Here is a 22,327-nt window from a genome sequence, read left to right on the forward strand (position 1 = left end):
CGCCTTCGCCACCGGGTGTTATAAAACACGAGCAATGTCTATTTTCCCCCAGCTGATATTGAATACAACAAGCAAAGCAGAGGTGAAAGATCAAGCGAAACGAATTTATTTACAGTGGCCAATTGCTGCAGACAACATATTTACATATCTATTATACAACATCAATTCAACTAGGCATGTAGCACCGGTCATGATATTCAAAGTATACACAGGCTTCCTTAAAAAAATAATAAATACTCTGTTCTCTAACGCGACTTTCGTCACGCAAAACCAACATTCTGTGACTGACGCATCACGCACACCACGTGGTTGTGGGTTCGATGTCCTTGAGTGCCAGAAAGGTTGACAGCTTGTGATCAAAGTCAATTGGAAGTTCCTCCGGTTCTCGATAGCGATTGGTCATCTCTTTACCGAGATAGCCAATCAGCTCGCACTCTTCCTCGAATCTCATCAATTTCTGCTTGTATTTCTTGCGAACATATTCGCTGCTCTTGGGGTTGTAGGCTGAAATAAGAAGACAAAATGCTGTGAGTTTGCACTCGCTGTATCTGCTCTCACAAAATGCACTGAAACCACAGTTTGTGACAGAGGTCTACGGTCTAAATGTAAGCCTGACATCACTGCAGCCTCTACGCCACCTTTTTTAAGCAAAAAAGAGGCAAATTCAATTTCCCCTCCCCCCGTGTTTTGGAGTGGTTTCTCGTGATTAGAGAGGGCCTCCCAGGGGTTTGGGAGAACAAGGGAACATGATCGATTTTTTAGTAGACAAGGGATATTTCTGGGATTAATTTGAGGGAACAAGGGATATCTCTACCATTAACGTGAACTTTTGGAAAAAAAAAGAAACAGCGAAATTTATAATGTATTACACGTAGTGCCCCTGGGACGCCCTAAAAAAATCGCTAGAACTCGATAAACATTATTCTTACCTTTAAGATGATAGGCGATGTAAAGCAGAGCAGACTTCTTGGCGTCAACAAACGGATACTTGGGTTTAAAACAGCCGACTGCGGTCAGCGCTTTCGTGAGAGCAGTGGCCACACTCTGCTCCATGTAACCCAACATGGGGAGTCCACTTACAAGTAAGGGCTCCTTTCGAGGCGGCAGCTTGTGTGGTAATGTCAGCCCGTAATACCTTTCTGGTAGCCTGGAAGGTTAACAACAACAAAACATCTGAGTTATTGCCGGGGCTTTCCTTTTGTTCTGCTACTGTGTGCTGTTAGTACCTAAACATTTTTGGACAAAAACTAAAAAATATCGTTTCTTTTGCGTTATGTAAATCAACTGTACAGGGAGGTTCGATTTTCTTGCAAACTGCGGACACCTCACTTGAATTCAAATATTAATTTAATATTTTAACCGATAAGCTAGACGCTATCAAAGTAAAATGTTCTTGAAATGGTCATGAAAATTAAATCCGAACAATTGTTGAAGTTACCTCATGAATTTCTGCAGTTTCTCCTCCGATTCAAAGCAGAACAATTTTTCTCTGTACTCTACCACCAAGTCTGTCTCTCCTGGGACGATATTTTCATACCTGTGGAGAAATTCCAGGAAAGTTGAGCGAAGAAATGCCACGCTCAAACCTATATCGCGTGACATCTAAACTATGCGTGACTTCAGAATAATGCTGCTAAAGTACTGTTGGGCCTTCCAATCCGAAGCTCGTCAACTCAAGCCTTGAAAAGCCTTGATTTCAAGCCACTTGCTTTAAGGCGATTTTTTCATCGTTGCACCGCAATTCATAAGTGCTTAATTGGGTCAACAGATTTTGACTTCAGTTTCATTAGAAATCAAGCTGTTCACTCGCACAATACGAGACAATTGAATGATCTTCGTTTGCCCCTCCCTCGCACTAACTGGGGCAAGCAAATGTTCATTTATCAAGCAGCGAAGGACTGGAATAGCCTCCCGCGTGAATTAAAAGACACACGTGTTTTATCTATTTTTAAAGCAAAACTGAAAACTTTTTTGAATGATTTCAGCTAATTTTAATCTTTAGAATTTTAACTTTTTAACTAATACGAACTCTTTTTACTCTTATTTATTTTAGCTTGTAGTAATTTATTAGGTAACTCTTATTTATGTCATTTTTAGGTGATTTTTATTTCGGAGGGCTCCACTGAAAACCGCCTTTGGCGAGTTGGATTCCCTCACTATATATTATTATTATTATAAAGGTAAGTACGACTGGGAGCTCTTTTATTGTGGGCCACAAAGATGTAATGGTTGTCTAGAAACGTTCAAACGCGAATATATTCCTTTTTTACTTTAAGCTTCCCTTAGATTTGAACAAATGTTCACCTAAACTTCAATAAAGACCTATATCGCGTGACATCTAAACTATGCGTGACATATGGGTATGTCGTGACTTAGAGCCCTTTCCCTAGGAAATAATAACCAACCTTAGTTTGCCATCCAAGTACGTGACCGGACAATAGCCCTTAAGTTCAATCTGTTTCGGGAACATGGTCTTAACGTCTGCCGCAGTCCTTCTTCTTGGAAGGAGCTCGGGTTCGGGGAGTTTTCTGGGGGCCAAAGGAGGTACATAACGAGCCGGGTCCGCAAGAAAGAGTTCCAGCTCCACTCGCGACGCCATCTTGTAATAACGCCCTCGAAACTCAGCGGCAAACTCCAGCGAAGAGTTGACTGAACAGTCGACCAGTTCACCGCGGTCAGCCAGGCTGACTGGACAGTATTGATCGTAGTCACCTAGGCGTTGAAGACACTCAATGGGCGTAATACACATGTCAGCCACTGAAGCTGCTTTGCCTGGAAACGAAACGAGAAACGAGACAATAAGATAATGCGAGAATAACACAGTTCTAAGTGTGATGTTGTATCTTGAAAGACCATACAAAAAAAAAGGTGACATTTTTACGCTCTCAGTGCATCGATCTTGGATATAATACTTTGGTTAACAGGACTGAAAATTCTATGTTGTAAGACTGACCACATCAAGTTACACAGAAAAAAATTGAGACAAAACTGTGCTCAGGACACTGTAGTTTAACCTGACTAATTTCCACGAAATATATTGGTCTGAAATATTTTAGATCTTTTTTCAAGAGAAAATTTTAAACAAAAACCCATCTTGACAAAAATGGTCAGCATTGAGAAAAAGCCTAAGCTGCGCCAACTTCTCAAATGAGTATACTAACGTAAACATTGTCATAATCATCACCTTCTGATAGCCTTTGTAAATACGTCTGAATTTGACGGACACTTTTCCTAGCTTCGTCCAGAGCCTGGTCCCAAATCCACCACTTGGACCGCTGACCGTCAACGGGCACCCAGTTTCTATGCTCCTTTTGGTACCAGTCTCTTACGGCCTCAATCTCCTGCTGCCAGGCATTGAGCCTGATGCCGAGTATCTGTTGACTGTCATGCAAAGGAAGAACCCTGGGGCAGAGATGATGTACAAGAGATATCAACATATAAACTCTCATGCCAACATCAGTGCAAATTAGTTGTGCAGATTAGGAGAATTAAGGAGATATCAACGAGGGCTTCTCATAGGGAGACGTGCTCGAAGAATTTGTATTTGCCAAAATCAGGAACAAACACAAAACAAAAGCAACAACCAAAGCAAATTAGGTACACCATGTTTTAATGCAGTAATTACACGATCGCTGGCAAAAGTACTAATTTGACTCAAGCTTTTCATGCTATTTTAATTCAATCCTATAAAGTCACCTTGTAGGCGCATGACGGTCAGCGGTCCCTCTTTTCAGCACCTCGTCGTCCTCCACTTGTAGTTCCAGGACTCTGACGGGGATGATCTTTCGCTCGGTCATCAGCTCTACTTGTTTCTTTGTAACAGGATATCCGTCAAGTATAAACCTAACGAACGAACAATATGGCGTGTTAATTCACGGGAAGTTGATTAAGGGGAAACGTTTGGGACAAAAAGGAATAGTGTGTTGTTGACACTGACTGTCTTGCAGGAAAAGCGATGATTTAGAGAGAGAGCAAAAACCCAATGTGGCCGGACTAAAGTTATAAGTAGAAACGAGAAAACGATGGTGAGAAAAATTGTCAATATGTCAATCAATAACTTGTCAATCAGTGTATTCAACATTAACAACGGCAAAAATGAACAAAACTTATTTGAGTGGCCGAATAAACGGGGTAAAAATACAAAGGATTATACAGGTTGGGAATTTAGAATGTGGCCGTTGGCCGTATTAACGAGGAGGTCGCGTTAAAGGGATTCTCCTAAAAGAAAATGTATGGGCGTTTCGCCGAGACAAAAAAGTGGCTGTAACAACGAGGTGACCGTAAGGCGGGGTTCCACTGTATTGTAAACAAAGATTCCCGTATAATCTTACCCTCGTGTCTGACACTGCATATCTAGCAAAGCCACCTCTAATGCTTGTACCGCTAGCTCATCCGGCACAGGGTTACCAGCCTTAAGGTGAAGATTGATCTGACGAGCAAGCTCAGTGTACGATTGGAAATTCAGAGTTTTTCTTATCGCTTCACCGATGGACAGTCTCACGACGCCATACTCTGCCACAAAACGGTTCGCCACTGCAACGAAATAGAAACAACGTGTTAACACAAAAGTAAGTTGTGAACTTAAAGCCTGAAAAAAGGTTCAGGCGTGAACGCAATTCGAACCCATGACCTCTGGGATACCGATGCGTTATTTTCACAACTGCTTAAATTGTGCAATAGCAGCTTCCTTGTCTGTTGGAAACGTTTTGTGAAACAACAGATTGCTCACGGTTGGGGACCTTCCAGCTTAAATTCTTGTCATCTTTGTTTCCTTTTTAAAAGTTTGCAGGACTTTATAACCATTTCCTCCTTTTAACTATGGGGGTACCTGTGAAGGAATAGTATCCCAGCCGGGGGAGGGAGGGGGATGAAGGGGGAGGGGGTAAGTAAAAGTAGAAAAACCCTATCACGTAACTTTGCGCCGAGTCAACAACACGTTCTGCGCCACGCGCACGCTGGATTGACATTGACGCAATCAATTACGCTACCAAGTACACGACTAAAATGAAAGCAAAATTTTCCTACTGTGACCAAATAAAGTTAAATGAACCTGTACTTAAAAAAGGAACACCAGAATAGCAGCATATCGCTAACCATTAACTGTTAACGTCTTCCAGTTAAAAACTAGCTGTTATCTATCGAAAATTATACTGAAATCCAACTGTAAACATGTACCTGCAGATGGCGTAGTGCGTGCGCAAAACAAGTGCTAGAGACACAAATGTTTTACTTACTGGGGAGGTGACAGGAAAGAAATGTAATGGGCACCGTAAAAATTTTCAAAAAAGATCGATAACTTTAAAAAACGCGTGGTTAGCCCTACATTTTATGTTATGAATTGGAAGTGGCAAGCCTATTCAACACTTGATTAGCTTTTCGTTGTGAGCAAAAGGTATTTAGACTGTATTTTAGCTAAAAGAGACGCTAGACGCTAAAAGCGCTGTTGGAACGATTTTGTTATTAAAAACATACCAAAACTGGTTTTTGTGTTACCACTTACCATGTAGTTTTAAGATCTTTATAAATGTGTTTGCTTTTCTGTATGTAAAGACGAATTCTAAAGAAATCTGTGAAGAAATATCCTTGCCTTTATTTTTCAGAAAAATGCTGATGTCAGCTAATTATCTTGGAAAAATGCATGGTTACCCCAACTTTCCTTTGTGGATTCCAATAGCCCTTGCAAAGATCTGCTTTTTCCGCGTGGTCTTAGCCTGGCGCAAAAGCCTTTGTATTTAGTAGGCACCGTTCTTAATAGCCGTCACCAAACAAGACCAACTGAATATCACTGATCAGAAGGAATTTAAACCAAAATTTAAATTCTTCCTATCACTGATATTCACGTTTTAGTCTATTCTGTCCCCTGCTCCTTCTCGTACTTACAGTATGACAAAATGAACACGTGAAAACCAAACTGAAATTTAATTTCTGCCCAGTAAAGAAAAACGCCATCTTGTCTTTGATACTTACATCCAGTCTTGCCAGACTTTGGAGGTCCGATAACCGCCATTTTGATAGGAACAACAGGCTTAGGAGAAGGCTGTTTTAAGAAACGGAACGGGCACTGCATGAACGTTTCCCGCTCGTCTCGTCCCGAACAGAAGTACACATTCCGTCTGTACACCACAGGGAAGGTGTAAACCCCGGAGCTGTGCTGAGGAGGAAGAACTTCGCCTTCCAAGAGCTGCGAAGAAAATGAAAATAATGGAGCATTAAACAGGGAGTTAACAGCACTGCAAGTGTGTTGGAGGAAAATCCCTGCACTATTAACATCGCCATGAACAAGAAATTATAAAATTCATATTGTGAACTTAACTGAAAGAAAACAATTGGAATTTGTTGTTAAGTTAACAAGTGTTGTATACCAGGGAAAGTGAAGAATGCTCATCGCAGTAATATTGGAAAATTTACTGCGATGGGCATTCTTCACTTTCATCTACAACCGCAGTTCAAATATGAATCATTTCATATATACTTCACATTGTTATACACCATATATACCATCTTGCCAAGGTTCAAATATTCCGATTCAAGGATTCGAGAATATCCTACAACTGCTGATTACCATTTTCGGGTTTTTCAAAAATCAAACAACCTAACATCAAACAGGTGGTTTTGTGGAGTCATTGGTAAAGCAAGATGCAGGCGCAAAGCGTGTGTCACGCGAGACAGGACGCGCGCGGATTTGATATAAAACACGTTGACTAAGTTCTTTGCGTTACCTTGACCGGGCACCATCTTCCAAAGCGACTTGGAAACTTGTAGCCCATGGTCAGCATTCTGTTCGCCAAGTAACCATCAATGGCGAAGCATCTATCAAACAGACTCTCTCTGAAATCGACAACAGGCTTGAGAACTTTCTTTATACAATATTCCACGATCCTCGGCTTTCGTCCACCGTTGATCTCAACTCGAGGAATTGAAATCTCTTCTAGCGTTTCCTGGAAATACAAAAAGAGAAGATTGCGGTTAGCCTGTTTGTAAGGAGAGCTGTAGTTATAACAGAGGTTTGTCTGAAATAATTAATTTGGAAATTGAAAACAAATATCCTCAATTTGGCGAAGTAAGTTTTCCCTGCTTCGGTGTAGCGTCGAACAAGTTGCACGAGACTTTCCTTTCCTTTTTAAGACAAAAGAAACATCTCGTAAAATGGCATGGAATGACAATATGCATATATGCCTGCCAATACGCTTATTCGGATCAAAGAAAAGTGGTAGAACTTAAGCTCTAGGGAATGTTACTTTCCGACGGAAAAGAAGCTGTAAAACCATGCAATATCTGTGGGTAAAAAAGATTGGCAACATATGATGTTGTCTAGCCGGTAAATCAGGTTGTGAAGCTGGTTGAAACCACCTTACTGGTTGATTTATTTCCTATGACGCTCGTCAAGAGAATTAATTTGATCAACCCAGTTTCCTCTAGCTGACCAGTTCATATGTTCTCGTCACTTACAAACCTGACTTTGTATTCGAAGGAGAAGTTAGACGCTGATCACTGACCTGTACAGTTGCCACTTTGCCGGTCTCCTCGTCATAGCGATCTCCAATCTCTGTTTTCAATCGTTCAATGGCGTCTTCTTCACTCTCCTCCTCCTCTTCTTCCATTTCTTCTTCCTCTTCGTCCTCAGCGTCCAACAGTGCCTCGATATCCTCTTCTTCTTCCTCTTCCTCTGCTTCCTCTTCGCTGTCATCGCTGTCTCGCTGCGCCTTACGGGCCTGGCAACGTAAGTGCGATTTAGTTAAAAAGTTATAAATAGTGATAAAACAGGGCCAAAATAAACTCAATTATATAGCAGACGTTTCGGGCCTAGCCCTTCCTCAGTGATAAGTATTGGACTTGGCGGCGGGAATGGAGGGAAACATCTGCTCATTAAAGAGTCTTTTCATAGCTCTCTACTTTCTCGTTTTTCATTCGATCGTTGAACGGGGACAGAATCGCGAGAGAACTGGACGCCAGCACAAAACGAAAGACCCCACCCCGTTTCGCGCTCGAGCTCGCTTTGCTTGCTTTTTCCTTCGCTTGCGTTGAAAAATAGAGAGGCTGTGAACAGTGTGTAAAGAGTTATGACTGCAAAGCAGTACTTACCTGTTTTTCGGCTTTCCTTGCCGCGATCTCCGCCATCTTTTCCTCCCGTCGCCGCGCTCGTTCTTCGTCCTTTTGATTAAAAATAGAACGACAAAAGCTCAACGATAACTCGAAGCAAACAGTTCATTTTGTTCAAACTGTCGTCATTTATCACTTTTTAAGAAAACACGCACCCTTCAAAAATGTGAAACAGAATACAGCAGCACAGTACCGTCTCACATTTTTACGTGTTATACTGATGCGAATCATCGTTCTTTTACAAAAGGCTTCAAACGTGTTTTCATTTACTCCATTACTCGTCTGAGATCACCAGGGCTCAGTCCTGTGCTTTCGGGACAGATGTGAAGTTTTCAATGGAGTGCACCCTACTTTAAGTGAAGAAACTCAGAAACAAACTTTGTGCACGTGTAACAAGCGTCAGATACAACAAACCAAAATGTTCGGACCCGAACAAGTTCTTTCAATCGGGGGCTACATTGTAATGCCCACAAAATCCGTTTTCATTACTGGTTTGGGAATGAAGAACTGTTGAATCATTGCACGTAGAAGCAGAGTCTTCAACTCACCTTCTGTTTCTTGGCTAAAGCTCGTTGTCGTTCTTTCTCTGCTTCTCGTTTGTCCCGTTTCTTGCGCCATTTTTCCAGCAGTGGTGGCAGAAGCCGGTCAACAATTTCAGTGTCTTCTACTGCGAGAATGACGGCTATGTCTGGAAACAGGCCAGAGGAGGACAGGTAACGAGCCTCGGCTTCAGTACGAGGGAAACCCTCCAAAATGAACCCAGTAGACCTGGTAAGAAACCCAAGGATATTCTAGTCAGAAACAATAAATAGCGCTGATTTAATACTTTTAATTAGTGTTCACTTCCCCATTTGGAAATGTTTGGCGGAAATCAAATGAAAGTTTGGGCAAACATACGCCTTTTCTTGTCCGTCTATCAAACCTGAGCGTACAATTGTCAAGGGCAAAGACGCATCAGTAATGCGAAAGAAGAGAAATTATTATTTTTTCTCTCACTTTCACAGTTGATCTTTTTTCCACCCTTCCGAAAAATCAGCATCCCATTCCACCTGACTATACTGCGATCATATTTAAGCAGTAAATTAAATGTAGCAGCTGATCAGCAACTAAATGCTCCCAACTGGAACAGCAAATGTCCGCCAAGAGTCGTGAGATTCTTGTTGATACAAGATAGGGCTAATATTGCACTGTCTCACATTATCTATTTATCTTCGTGCCTCACCTAAATGGTTCTTCGTTCCACCATGCAGGCAGAATCTTGTCCAAAGTTTCGTTCGGTAGAGCTTCTCCTTCAGCTAAATTAGCGCGAATGCTTTCTTCCTCGTCAGTAAGTTCCAGTTCAGCCTCGTCCTCAGTCCCTTCCTCGCCTTCACCCTCACCCTCTCCACCCTTAGGAACAGTTTCGGTATCTGACGAAAAAGCCCACAGAACATTTTGTTATCAAAATGAAAAAAAAAGAAAGTCAATAATAAAGAACTCGGACTCGCACAAGATAATGGGAACTTTGATTCCGCTAAAACAGAACTTTTCGGGAGCAAAATTTAAATTGCATATTTTGATTACTAACCAGTTCCCTCCAGTCCATCAGGTGCCGTGACGGCCTGTTCACCAGACTCCTCTTCGTCGTCCTCATACTCGGGTCCAATCCTCTTCTTGGTCTTGGCGATGATAAGCTCTTGCAGACGGTCCTTGAATGAAATGTGAAACACACCCATCTGCTTGGCAAGACGACGGCCATGAAGGGTTTTTCCTGCTCCTTTGGGACCGACGATCAGAAGACGAATTGGAGGAGGCTACAAACCAAGGCAGAAAGAAAAATGGTCACACAAAGCAAGAGTACACAATTTTACAGAACAGTTTTCAAAATCCACAGGAGTCAAAATCTGCTGACAGTTTCTCACCTCAAGAGGTTTGGTACTCGGGAGGAAACTCTCTGGTTCTTCTAAGAATGTACCTCTGGCTTCAGGTGATGAGAAAAAGTAAGTTCTCTCGCGGTACTTTGCTGCACACTCAGCGATACCAGGCCACAGAACAAACTTCTCCTTCAGCATCACGGGACAGTAGTGATTAGTGTCACCAAAGATCTTCTTGTCCTTGCTAAAAATGTCTTCTTCCTCCTCCTCTTCTTCCTCCTCTTCCTCGGCAAAATCTTCTTCTTCTTCGTCTTGGTCCATTCCGGTGTACTCCCATCCACGGTAGCTAAAGGGAGCTGCCAGAGAAAAGCAAATCTTGAGTATCAGCGCACATTAATACACATGCACAACAGAGCAACTGACGATGACAGCAACGAAACCGTTACTCCAGTTCTGCACCCCCTTCTGTCACGCAACGCTTCGCTCTCAGGGCAAAGCGTTGCGTGAAAGAGACAGGGCGAAAACTGGACTAAGAAACCGTTTTTATAATGTTCTGCTCGTGTTTTTACAAATTAAGCTAAGTGAGAGTGCGTTATGCAGAATTTTGGTGCATTACTTGGCCATTCTCTGCGAATTCTCTGTTTTTATAGAGAACCGTAATGAGTTTTATTTCGTTTCAGTCATTGCTTTTATTCATTAAAAGTCCTCAGGATAGTTTGAAATCCCGTAAACCAAACCATTAATGCATCTACCGTGCAGATAACTATCGTCCTTGGACCTTTCTCGTGGTTGCTAAAGCTTTCCAGTTTCTTCTTTTGTTTAGCGTTTCTTTTAACGACTGTAGCCTACATTTTCCCTGTTCCTACACACATACCTTCAATTCTCTTGATGACCTCCTTGTTCAAGTTGTCTGTCTCCTTTTCAACGGACACTGCGATAGGTTCAATGTTGTTTGTGCCTTTCAATACAGACAGCAGCTGAGGGAAATCTTGATCAAATTTCGTTCTGAGATTCTTAAACTCTTCCGTCTCTGGTGTATTGGGTGGCATGTCTGAATCCAGAACTAGTTCTTCCTCTTCAGGTCCTGCACCTAGAGTAAGATCTTCTCCCGAGGGCTGCAGCTCGGGTGTCTCTATATCCTTGGGTTCAGCCTCAGCAGCAGGAGCACCGGCAGCACCCTCCTCTTCCTCTTCCTTAGCTTTCTCCTCACCTTCCCCAGCCTCCTCCCCCTCTTCCTTATCTCCGGCCTCCTCTCCTTCACCAGCTTCTTCTGCTTGTTCCCGCCGAAGTCTCTCTTCCTCCTCTTTTCTCTTAGCTTCCTCCGCAGCCTTCCTTTCCGCTTCTTCTCTAGCTATTCTCTCCCTCTCTGCACGCTCTGCTTCCTGACGAGCCCGCTCCTCTGCCCGTCTCGCTTCCCATTTCTCATGAAGTTCTGGAAAAGAAGAAATCATTCAGCTTGAGTTTTTCCCAAGCAAACAAAACATGAAACGCGAACGAACGTTTGCTGTGCTTTCGTAGAATTTGCTGTCTCCCAAAATAGCTTGGGCATAGAAAACATTTCCGTCCAAAGGCCAAAATAAGAAAAATCTCTTTACTAACTCTATTGAATTTCTTTCATAATTAGCTCTATGAATGATTGCATATCTTTACGCCAAACAGTTGTGTGCTTTGCATTTAACTGATTTTGCAAAAGAAGAATGTGCAATTAAATATTATGCAATTTTTTTTGTAAGAGTAAGCAATGTTTGTTTGTTTGCCAGTCTTCCCCTGCTACATACCTTCTTTGTTAGTGTGATACCATCTTTTGAGAAGAAATTCTCCATTGTCAGTGTCATCTCTCAGGTAAATCACCTCGTCAGGAACAATATTCCTTTCAATCATAGAAGTGAACTGCTCCCGTGTTCTTGGAAAGTTGTCCAAAATGTACCCACCAGCACTTGGAATGAAAAACAAAGAAAACATTAGCACCCAAATGTCGTTGCTACAATTAGCACTGAAGTAATCGTCTTGAAGCGATTTTTGTACAACCTTGAAATGACAACGCGTGAACTGAAGCAAAGAAATAAACGAACTAGAATGGAGCAACTTGATTGGTTTAGCGAATGGAAACGAACACGAGGGACGTTTGGTTATTACACGAAAACGCAAAAGGAAAGTGGACGGATTGACGTCACTTGCTTTTCAGTATTCTGATAGGTCAGCTGAACAAGGGTTTCTCCATATTAGGGATATGTTTGGCGGGAAAACACACAAGGCTCTTTTTGGTCGATTGGTCCTCTGAATCACTACTGGCGGAAAAGTCAGGAAAACAGTTTTTTGAGGCCTAGTTAATAAAGGGCAAGGGTTATTTTTGAAACCCATCAAACTTCCAAAGAGCAAGCAAAGGTACCAAGATTTATGTTGCAAAGTCCACGACCATGAATAACCTTTTGTTTTCTCCTTGCTATATGCATGAATTACGTAACGAAAACCTTTCTTTTGGTTAGTTCTGAGGAAAACACCTATTGTGTTTTGTGCAAAGCACATCTCTACAGCTCTATAGACTTACTGTGGTCCATCAGGATTCAATTTTTGCAGCTCAGCATATCTTTGCTGGATCGCTTCCTCGATCACGTCAGTGTACTCGTCTGGAGACAATTCAGGCTCTCGCTTCTCAGTTTCAGCCATCGCTTCATTGACAATTTTAACAACTTCAGGATGATTAGCATCAATCGGCAATTCTCCTCTAGCAGACTTCTTGGGTTTTTCATCGCCATTTGTTTCGTCATCATCCTGTGTTTTCTCCCCTTCGTTAGCTTCTCCCTCATCGCCATCTTTCTCTTCCCCGGCTTCTTCACTGTCTTGAGCCGGGGGTGGTTCAGCTGTTGCAACACAAAAGAGTAGAAAGTAAATCTCTTATTTTCCTGGAATATTTTCATCGTACATGTAACTTAACTGCTAATTAATGGGAACACCAGACCGTGTGGGGGGGGGGGGGGGGGGGGAGACTCCCATGTGGAAAAAGTTGGAAATGCTCGTCAAAAATATTCGAATCAAATCCCGAAAGAGACCAACCTGGGTGTGGCTCCTCTTTTTTGATCCCTTTAAATGTACCACTTTAAAACGGAAAGCATGTTTTTTTATTACTTCAAGTGCAACCCTAAAAGATTCCTTGAGTGCTAAAAATTGTGGAATTTTGTTCTGGACACCCCAGATGAGACCAAAATTCGTGATTTACACCGCTAAGCGAGCCGAAACGAGAAGCATCCCCGACGTTTTCACACTGGAGTTCCCCTGCCCCTAAAAGGCAACAGGCTTACGCTCATCCTCGTCCTCCGCAGCTTCAAGTTGTTGTGTTTGCACTGCAGCAGTTATTTTAGAAATCGCAGATTCGGTAGTCTCATCTCGTAATTCATCCATCATTTTCTTCTTGGCTGCTTCTATCCGTGGCTTGATTAACTCATCGATGTCAAACACCTGTAACACAAGATGAATGCAAGGAAATTTTATCTCAGTTAATTCTCTCGGCTTCCAAGAATGTGTTGTCGATAGGCCATATTCATATTCTCGGCAATGGACTGGAACTAGCTTGAAATGGAGGTTCATGCGGGGGAATATCATTAAAAAGCGCTTAGAGTCATTTGCATTTGAAAAGACTCCCTGCAGGAGCCTCAGTTGCAAGCTAGTTCCACTCCAATACCGAGAAGACGAACATGGCCTATTATAATTCATTCCATCTGATACCTAAAAAAATAAAAATATGCCATGGAAACACTTTTAGTCCTGACATCAAATTGAGGGTTCCCCCCCGGGGGGGAGGTGTACTTCCAGAAAAGTTGGGTGGGGGTGTGTGGCCCACTTCTTAAAACCCTCACCCACCAAAATCTGCGTTTTTTGCTACCTTATTTATGACCTGTCCAAAAATTTGATAGCTGTTACGAACACAGTTGTCCCAAACGTAAGTTACAGGTATGAAGGGCTTTTGTTGACGGTTTTATTGATAAAGATGAAAGCATACGAAGAACATAAACATAAGAAACATACCCAATTCAAGACTAGAGTGCTAAAACCATACCCTATTTATAACCAAAACGGCCAAAATCAATACCCTATTTATGACCAAAATGGCTAAAAAACGATACCCTTTAAGGCTGCACATACCTATATAGCCCATGTAAGGGAGTACCCCCCCGGGGGGGGGGGGGGTTCCTTCAAAAAGAAGGAAAAGGTGCCTTACTTGTCAAGCCATCTGACCCCAGTTGTTTGAAAGGTGGATAGCGCTATCCACCGGATAAATCGTTATCTAGCAGATAAGTGTTAACAAAACAAACTACACTGTCCACTGGATAGTGATTTATCCAGTGGATAGTGTTATCCACCTTTCGAACAACCCAGGCCAGAAGACAGTTTACCAACATATTTTACTCTTTGTCTTTCTTTATTTTTATTATGTTTTTGGTTGGTATTCAATTATTTTTTCCTAAGATTCAATCAATGTGAGGATCAGATTCAGTTTCTATGTCATAATGTTCACTTACATGTAACTCCAAAACAAGAGGTACTATTCAAACATTGTGCAAAATTCAACTTTGTTGCATTAGGTAACTGCTTATAAATGGAATATCAGGACCTCACAATCTGCAGATGTAATTCTCATAACTTGCCTGGTTTATTTGCCATCGATAAAGTTAAGAGAAATTACACCGTAATCAATGCTGAAAATGGGAGGATTAATAAGTCATTTTCTGTACCTTGGCTTTGTATCTTTGGGCCAGTGCATGAGCCACTGTAGTTTTGCCAGAGTGAGGTGGGCCTAAAACACACACTTTACAGGGAGGGCAAGGCAATTGAGGAGCCAGGAAGGGACGAGGATTCCGCAAGAAGTGTGCCAATGCTTCATTTGTTGACATCACATACAGTTTGTCCAAGAAACTGAAAGTTAAAGTAAGAAAAGTTACAATTTAAGAATTATAAATGGAAACTGGTGAGATGTTAAGGGAACACGATGAACCCCTTTTGGGGAGGGAGAAGTAACCTACAATGAACTAGCATCCCTTCCAGGTGAAGGTGGGGGTAGAGCAATACTCCTCGTTGCTCCACGCTATGCACAGAACCCAGAGTTTATTATCTGCAAGCCAAAGGCTGATGAAGACTTAGCCACAGTAAGCTTGAACTTTCACTTTTTTTTCACTCTAATTTGGCAGCATTCTCTGGTAAGCATTGCACAATTTTGGACAAATTGACCAGCATTATAATTTTTTTTACCTGACAGAAAACTGTGCCATTCCCTGAACAATGTTGCCTTCTTTCAGTGAAACAGGGCATGCCCGTCCCCACTTACTGCGACGCCAGCGGAACTTGGGTGCCACCATTTCTGTTGCTGCTAATGTCCGAAGAAGGTCATCAGTTTCAGTGTCGTCTGATATTTCATCACCTTCCTCTCCTCCTTGGAGGCGCAAGGGAACAAGGGCGTGGTTCAACTTGAAGGTGTTAAGTTTCATCATGAGGGACTACCATTGCAAAAGAAGTGAAAAAGTACTTCAAAAATTAGTTAACATAAATGTGGAAAAAAACTCAGGGGACAAATGGACATTTACAGCCACAAGTTATTGCTACAGTGATCACAAGTATCTACTCTAACAATATTATTAATTGAGAGGACTGAAATCTCTATAATACCAGTTTCAGAAATAATTTTTTTGCCAGGGCAGTCTTGGAAGAGAGCAAAATTGCAACTTGTTTTCATCACTTCTCAGCCATCATAAATGTATATAAAAGCTATAAATTAATAAATGCGGTTTGCGACACCTTTACTAGTACATAGTAGTAAAGGAATTTTAATCTTTACATACCTCACACAAGTGCGGCCTTATGTGTGACTTTTATAAGGGATATGTAGCCAATGAAAAAACTTGAAAGAAGAAACTTAGTTTTACTCACTTTAAAGACTACTTTTGGATTCTCATTGCCATCTAACTCTATGAGCTTCTGTTGATCATGATCTGCCATGTAGTCCTAAAAAAGCAACACAGATCAAATCACATTATTTTATAGAGTGCTTGCATCAATTTACATATTTATGCATGCAATGAATCATATAATAAGAACAATTTCTTAATGGAATTCTATCTTTTACTGAACACTGTCAGAACAAGGCATATCAATGGACAATACCTCCAGAGTTCTCAGCATCATATCCCGATATTTCTTGATGCTAGAGGCCACATTCTGAGGCAAGTCTTCCGGCCTTGTGACAAGTCTTGCAACCAATTCGGGCGTGATCTCTTCTCGCTCTTCTTCGTCCTTGTAGAAAAAACAAAGTTTGATTTAAGTTAAACTTGACTGATCAGTCACAAATGTAGCTGTGTCATGTGATAGCATTTCAAGCAATGTTATAAGGGATGGACCATTGTGTTTTTGAAGGGGGGAAGGGTTGGGCAATTTCCAAAAACAATTCCTGCACTGTAAAAACTTCTGGGAAAAAAAATCATGCAAGGGGAGCCATGGGAAAAAAAATCAAACAAGTGTCTTCTGCTATCCTCAATCAATGAAATCAATCCTGAAATGCATCACTATTATCATAGCTGACCTCTTCTTCTTCTTCAATCATTTCTTCTTCAGCTTCCTCCTCCTCTTCTTCTTCTTCCTCTTCATCCTCTTTGTCTTTTGCATCAGTGGCCGGAGCCTCTGGGGCATATTCACTTTTTGTGTATATTACATCAGTTAGAGGATCTACACGCTGCTCACATCGGCGTTTCTCCAGATCCTTGTCTGGGATCTGGTAAGAAATTTTAACACAAAAAGAATCAATGTGAGGGGAACTACATTAACCAGGTCTATGTACATGTACATGTATAATGGTATGAGCATCTGAAGTCTCAAAGTCACCTACAGTGTAAGTTGATGTTTTGACCATCAAGTATTAAGTATAAACGTGTACCTGTCTTTTTGGATACTAGTCAGTTTGGCACAAAATCTAGCTATTAGAGTTGTTTTACACTATGAGACTGTACTCTGTTGTAAGTTATTTTAATAACTCAACAGTAGTTCTCTAAGAGGACTAGAAGTTGGAAAAAGGTAGTAGAATATTAGCATTCTGTTTCCACCAGGAAAAGATAGACTTTATGTACGAAATAGAGCGGTATTCAATTGAGGTAATTACTTTGGTTTTGGTTTTGGTTTGGCTTTACTATGGTTTGAGATAGAGCGTTTTTCAACTGAGTGTCAAATTCAATGTAATTAGACAATTACTTTGGTTTAATGCTTTTGTTTTACTACAGTTTCAGATTGACTGAGTAGTCTAATTGGTAAGTAACTGGTTTGGTTTTGGTTTTACGACACTCAATTGAAAACTGCTGTATTTACTAATGAATAATTTTTTTTTACAATTTGTAGATTTTCTGGTCTACTGAATCTTAACAACCAACAAATGTAGATCAACTAAAAGGAATTTGTTCAAATACTTATGTTACTATTAAAAGTACATCAATTCTATCTTCACCTTGACGTTGATTATAAAATCTGGTGTAAGAGGGAGATTCTTCACAAGGTCAAGTTGATCAGCCATGGATAACCAGTCCTCACACAACGATGGAAATCCATCCAAAACATATCCTGAAAACAGAAAGGAAAATAAATAGTCCTCCACTAACTTTTGCCAATATTTCTTTTGTAATACTCCATCTTGTGGATATTTTAAAACAAGGGATTTTTCTGACCTCTAGTCTGGTACTTGATCAACATTTCTAATGTAACATTTCTGTTGAAATACATGTCCTGCAGCATGTGCAAGTTTTAAAATAAGAAATTATTCTTACCTCTAATTAATGGAACTTGAAACTACTGTACGCCGCTAATTAAAAGTTATTTTATACACTAATCTGAAAATTCCAGAGATTGTGCTTACCATGATGGGAAACTTCTGGGGAACTGACTTTTTCCAGCAAGACTTTTGCACATACTTCTTCAGGAATTGCTTCACCTTTGAGTAAAATATCTTGTGCAATTGCACCTAGTTCAGTCTGAAGCTCAATTCCTTGATTTATTATTTCTGAGCCTTGGGTGGAAAAGAAAGCAAGCTATTACTCATAAATTGAAGCTCCAAGTTCTGCACTGTCTTATACATGTACATGATGCACAAACAGGTTATTGACCAATTGACCAAGCTTGCTCAGTAGACACGATCTTTAATTGTTTGCATATATATGGACCAAGGTGCAGTCAAGGTACATAAACACACTCATATCCAGGCATCTTGAACAAAAATGTTTGGTCAATATAGGATTTACATGTATTGTATGGAATTCAGAACAAAATTTGCTTCTCAAAGAATACTGCTAGTAATCCTGGGTAAGCAAGATAGTTCCATCTTGCCCACCAGCAAATTACAACACAGGATTCAGTTTGTATTGCCCACTTACAGAGCTGGCCATATATAATAAAATCATGTAGTTTAAGTGTATGATTGTTATCAACCATGACTTGTCACAAGTTTTTACATGCGCATACAATTTCAAAATTTGATAATGGGCTAGAAAAAACTGATCCTCTTCATCCTAGCTTGAACATACAGTCATCAGGGGCACCCAACGACCGTTTTCTCTCTAATGCTGTTAGATGCTGTTTTAGGCTATCTGGAGTACTTTTAAAGCTCTGTAGGTTAATTTTAGGTTGCACTAAAAAAATTTTTATCTGTTCGGATATTCTAGGGGAACTTGAGTATTCTCGAATTTATTAGGGCTTTTTTGTCCATTTCCCGAAAACCTTAGGTCTTATCGCTTTCCGAAAATGATAGCTGACCTTTTTTCGGTACTCAAAACGACATTTTCAACAGTCCGAAAACAACAGACATTAAATTTCTCATGTCACGAAAGTTCGAGGTGCCAATTCTCTCAAGAAAATCAGAGGGGATTAAAAGCCTTTCGAACAGATAATTTACCGAAACGTTCCGTTGGGTGCCCCTGAGTCATGTATCAACGTCATAATGGATCCTTTTCCATTGTCTTCATGATCTGCCTTGCCCCATTTTTACAAGTCTTGCTCTTTTAATAATTACTCCTGCCAACCCAAATAGAACTTTCCTGGCACATGTACTTACCATTAATTAGCTCACATTTCCATGCTCTGGCAAGCTTCTTTGCAAGAGTAGTCTTGCCTGATCCCTGATTGTAAAGGAGATAGCATTGTTACAATGTACACAAAACATACATCTACATGTACATGAACAGGGAATTTCTATTGGAAGTGACCTAATCCTAACTAAGTACAGATACAGTGTAGGTCTTATAGTGTGTAACTGAGTACAGGTGTATAATTATGCGGCAAAGTTTTGTTAAAAACAGTTTATTTTGTGAGGAGTTACCGATATACTATCTTCTATAGCTTGGTGAATAACTGAGAGTGATTTGTAAAGTGTAGTTCCTGAAAATATCCATACCTCCCCCATGGAAGGGATTTTTTCCAAGCCCTCCCACCCCTATGGAAATTCCAATAAAATTTAATGCATTTCTTTAAATTTTTTGGTCTTAGAGAACCTCCCACCCCCCCCAGGAAATTCCAATTCCTTCTGTGGGGGGAGTATGGATATTTTTTGGTACTGCACAATGGTAATTGGAGTAAAATCCAGAGACTAGTTGGGTGAGCAATTTCAATAACCTGTACACAAGGGAAATTTAAAACTGAGAGAAGGATAAATTAATTTGGCACCCACTATGAGACTTGTCCATCTGACTTAGCACCTGGTGTTTACATGATGTGATATAACACAGGGATTAGTTGCCTTGTCTGTCCAACCTTTATTTTCAGGGGACAAGTCACAGGGACTTCACACTTCAGTTTTAAGCAGTTTGAATTGTGCAGACATAATTTTGACTTTTGCAACAAGATTTCCTGTCAAAAAATGCATTTCACATACAGGGACTTGTTCCTGAGACTTTTCATCAGAGAGGTCACATCATGTGAAAGCCTTTTTCTGTTGACAACTCAGTGAAATATCTTATGTGTACATGTATGTGTACAAACAGTTTTAATTTGGCAGCTGTAATTGGTCATCTACATGATCATCTGTTACACAACTAATAAGTATAGTAGAACGTTGTTATCTTGAACGCGGTCATCTCAAACTCCCTGCTATCTAGAACTCAGATCATTTTCCCTTGTTTACATTTCCTCAGTCAAATACTGGACAATGTACTATTGACTATTACTATTGCCGGCCCCCGACATGTTGAATTTTTTTTGTTTCCCTTAAGAGTTTGAGATGATGGGGTCCAACTGTATTTCACAAACCAATCAGGAATGAGAATTTTGAACAGATACAATTAACCATATGATTGTTACCATTGTTACTGATGTTCAATTACATGTACAACTGTAGTATTTGTTGTACCATAATTGGACCACACACTAACAAATCTTTGCTTGTAGAAACCAATAGAACATACATTTGTACACTGTAATACATAGCGTCATGCAATTCAAGGGGTATCATGCTCGGATTCTCAATTTTTAAATCATTTAGCTGAGAATTGTATTCCAAACACACTGATGTCACCAAAGTAAAACTATATACTATGTAACCCTGATAGCCACATCAAAGGAACTCTTCAACAGAATTTGTGTACATCTAAGTTGTGCAAGCACAGATCTGTGACATACTGTACCTACCGGTTTCCCAATGACAATAAAACAAGTTGGTTTGGAGTTCAGAAACCTCCTTTCGGCCTAAAAGGGTGTGCACGTTCAAAATTAGTCAAAAATAAATACTTTTGGATCTAGCCATTCAAGACGAAGTTCATCATCTCGATGACTCTTCGAGGTTCAACCCTAAGGCTAGAACTTGGCAAAAAAAAAAAAAATCAAGAAACTAGTTTGAGTTACACCATGGCTAAATGTACTGTGCACAAAACACGAGTTTAAGCAAGAGAATCTGGGACATCTCAAAAAGCATCGATCGATCTCACGGAATTGAGAGTTTTCGATCGAGTTTCAGAGTGTTAGATAATATGAGATTACAAACTTTGGACCTTTTGGAATCTTAAATAAGGCGCTTTGACTTTAAATGCAAGTTTTTCTTGCAACAAAGGCAAGCAAATGGAAGAAAACGAGACTACTCAAAAACACTACACGGACCAGTTTCCAACATGTCGTCTCGGATTGGCGCCAAAATTCTCATCTTACCTCGTCCTCGTTGAACGGATCTTCCTCTGTTATACTGGTAGTAGAAGTATTTTCAGCCATGCTTATTAAGGTTTGTCTCAAGTAATAAATTCAGATATCTTGCATGTTGTTGTGCATTTCGTTGTCGACTGACTTCTCGTCTCTTGGCCGCCTGGATTTTGGGCAGCTGTCATGACAACCAAAATGTTTACGACCAAAACGGCGGGGGTCTGGGTCTCGACTTTCAGCCGTTTTGTGAGACCGCGTTCCTTGCCGCACAAGTCGTGGGTTTTCGCGTTGCGCGAGTTTCTTACGGCAGCCCAGAAGGGTCATCTACCATTTTTATTTTTTTAATGTTCGTTTTAATTTTTGTTTTAATTTTCTTTTTTTTGTTTCCGTTTTTGTTTTTTGTCTTTTAATTTTTGTTTTCGTTTTTGTTTTGTTAATTTTGTGTTTGTTTTGGTTTTTAATTATTATTTTTGTTTCCGTTTTAATTTTGTTTCTTAAATTTTTGTTTTTGTTTTGTTTTTGTTTTTCACTGTCATTTTTTTTTTCTGTTAAAAAAAAAAGAAATAAAAACGCAAACAAAAACAAACAAAAAGAAAAAAAAACAAAAAAAAAAGGCCAAAACGAAATCAGTGAGTGTAGACCATCATGCTTTGCTGGCAGTATTCATGACATGACCGTTGTGTGATCTTTTGGCCGTCAAGCGGAGTCACACATCGGTTACCATAAACTCTACGGCCATTTCATTGCTCGTCTATTGGGAGAAGAATATAGCAAGTACAAAGGTCACAAAGATTTCAAGTAAAGTCAAGGATATTTCTTCGTCAACTTTTTTAACGAATGTAATCTTAAGCTCTCACAACGAACTAATTATTCCACGCGCTCTTTGGAGCTTGCAAGACTTGCCTCATCTGTTTTGAAAGTCTGGCTACGGCCCTAAACTTCTACTGGCTTCAAAAGCAGCGAAGAAATTATTTTCACGTTCTAAGATGATCGTTTCGTTGTTTGCGTGTTCTGTGTTTTATTTCTATTTTATTGTTTGAGGTTTTCGTGTTTGAGTGTGATAGAAACTTGACAGATGCAAACATATTGCATGTGAGCTCCTTTTGGCGAAGGAGAAAATATTGGAAGGGACCCATACTTTACTTAGGCCACTGAGGGAGGACATGAGCATTTGTCACGACATTTGTCTTAGTCCTCGGAATTTGCCTTTCGGTACCCCACACAAGAGT

General features: G+C 40.4%; 1 protein-coding gene across 1 annotated transcript; it reads right to left on the reverse strand.

The window, feature by feature from the left end:
- Positions 1 to 85: 85 nt before the first annotated feature.
- On the reverse strand, positions 86 to 21,432 carry LOC145481628 (adenylate kinase 9-like). The gene is made up of 29 exons (XM_081460141.1): positions 21,111 to 21,432; positions 20,598 to 20,654; positions 19,030 to 19,093; positions 17,839 to 17,988; positions 17,434 to 17,546; positions 16,522 to 16,710; positions 16,107 to 16,235; positions 15,873 to 15,947; positions 15,198 to 15,442; positions 14,684 to 14,864; positions 13,253 to 13,409; positions 12,502 to 12,814; positions 11,732 to 11,889; positions 10,828 to 11,385; positions 10,002 to 10,309; positions 9,668 to 9,893; positions 9,323 to 9,509; positions 8,649 to 8,868; positions 8,083 to 8,151; positions 7,497 to 7,712; positions 6,720 to 6,938; positions 5,968 to 6,181; positions 4,332 to 4,533; positions 3,697 to 3,843; positions 3,185 to 3,402; positions 2,406 to 2,772; positions 1,439 to 1,537; positions 930 to 1,147; positions 86 to 504 (listed from the first exon to the last, which is right to left on the reverse strand). The coding sequence occupies exons 1-29, from the start codon at positions 21,168 to 21,170 to the stop codon at positions 293 to 295; spliced, it is 5,571 nt and encodes a 1,856-aa protein (XP_081316267.1). The 5' UTR covers positions 21,171 to 21,432; the 3' UTR covers positions 86 to 292.
- Positions 21,433 to 22,327: the final 895 nt, after the last annotated feature.

This window comes from Orbicella franksi, chromosome 3, assembly GCF_964199315.1.
Source record: "Orbicella franksi chromosome 3, jaOrbFran1.1, whole genome shotgun sequence".
Lineage (NCBI taxonomy): Eukaryota > Metazoa > Cnidaria > Anthozoa > Scleractinia > Merulinidae > Orbicella > Orbicella franksi.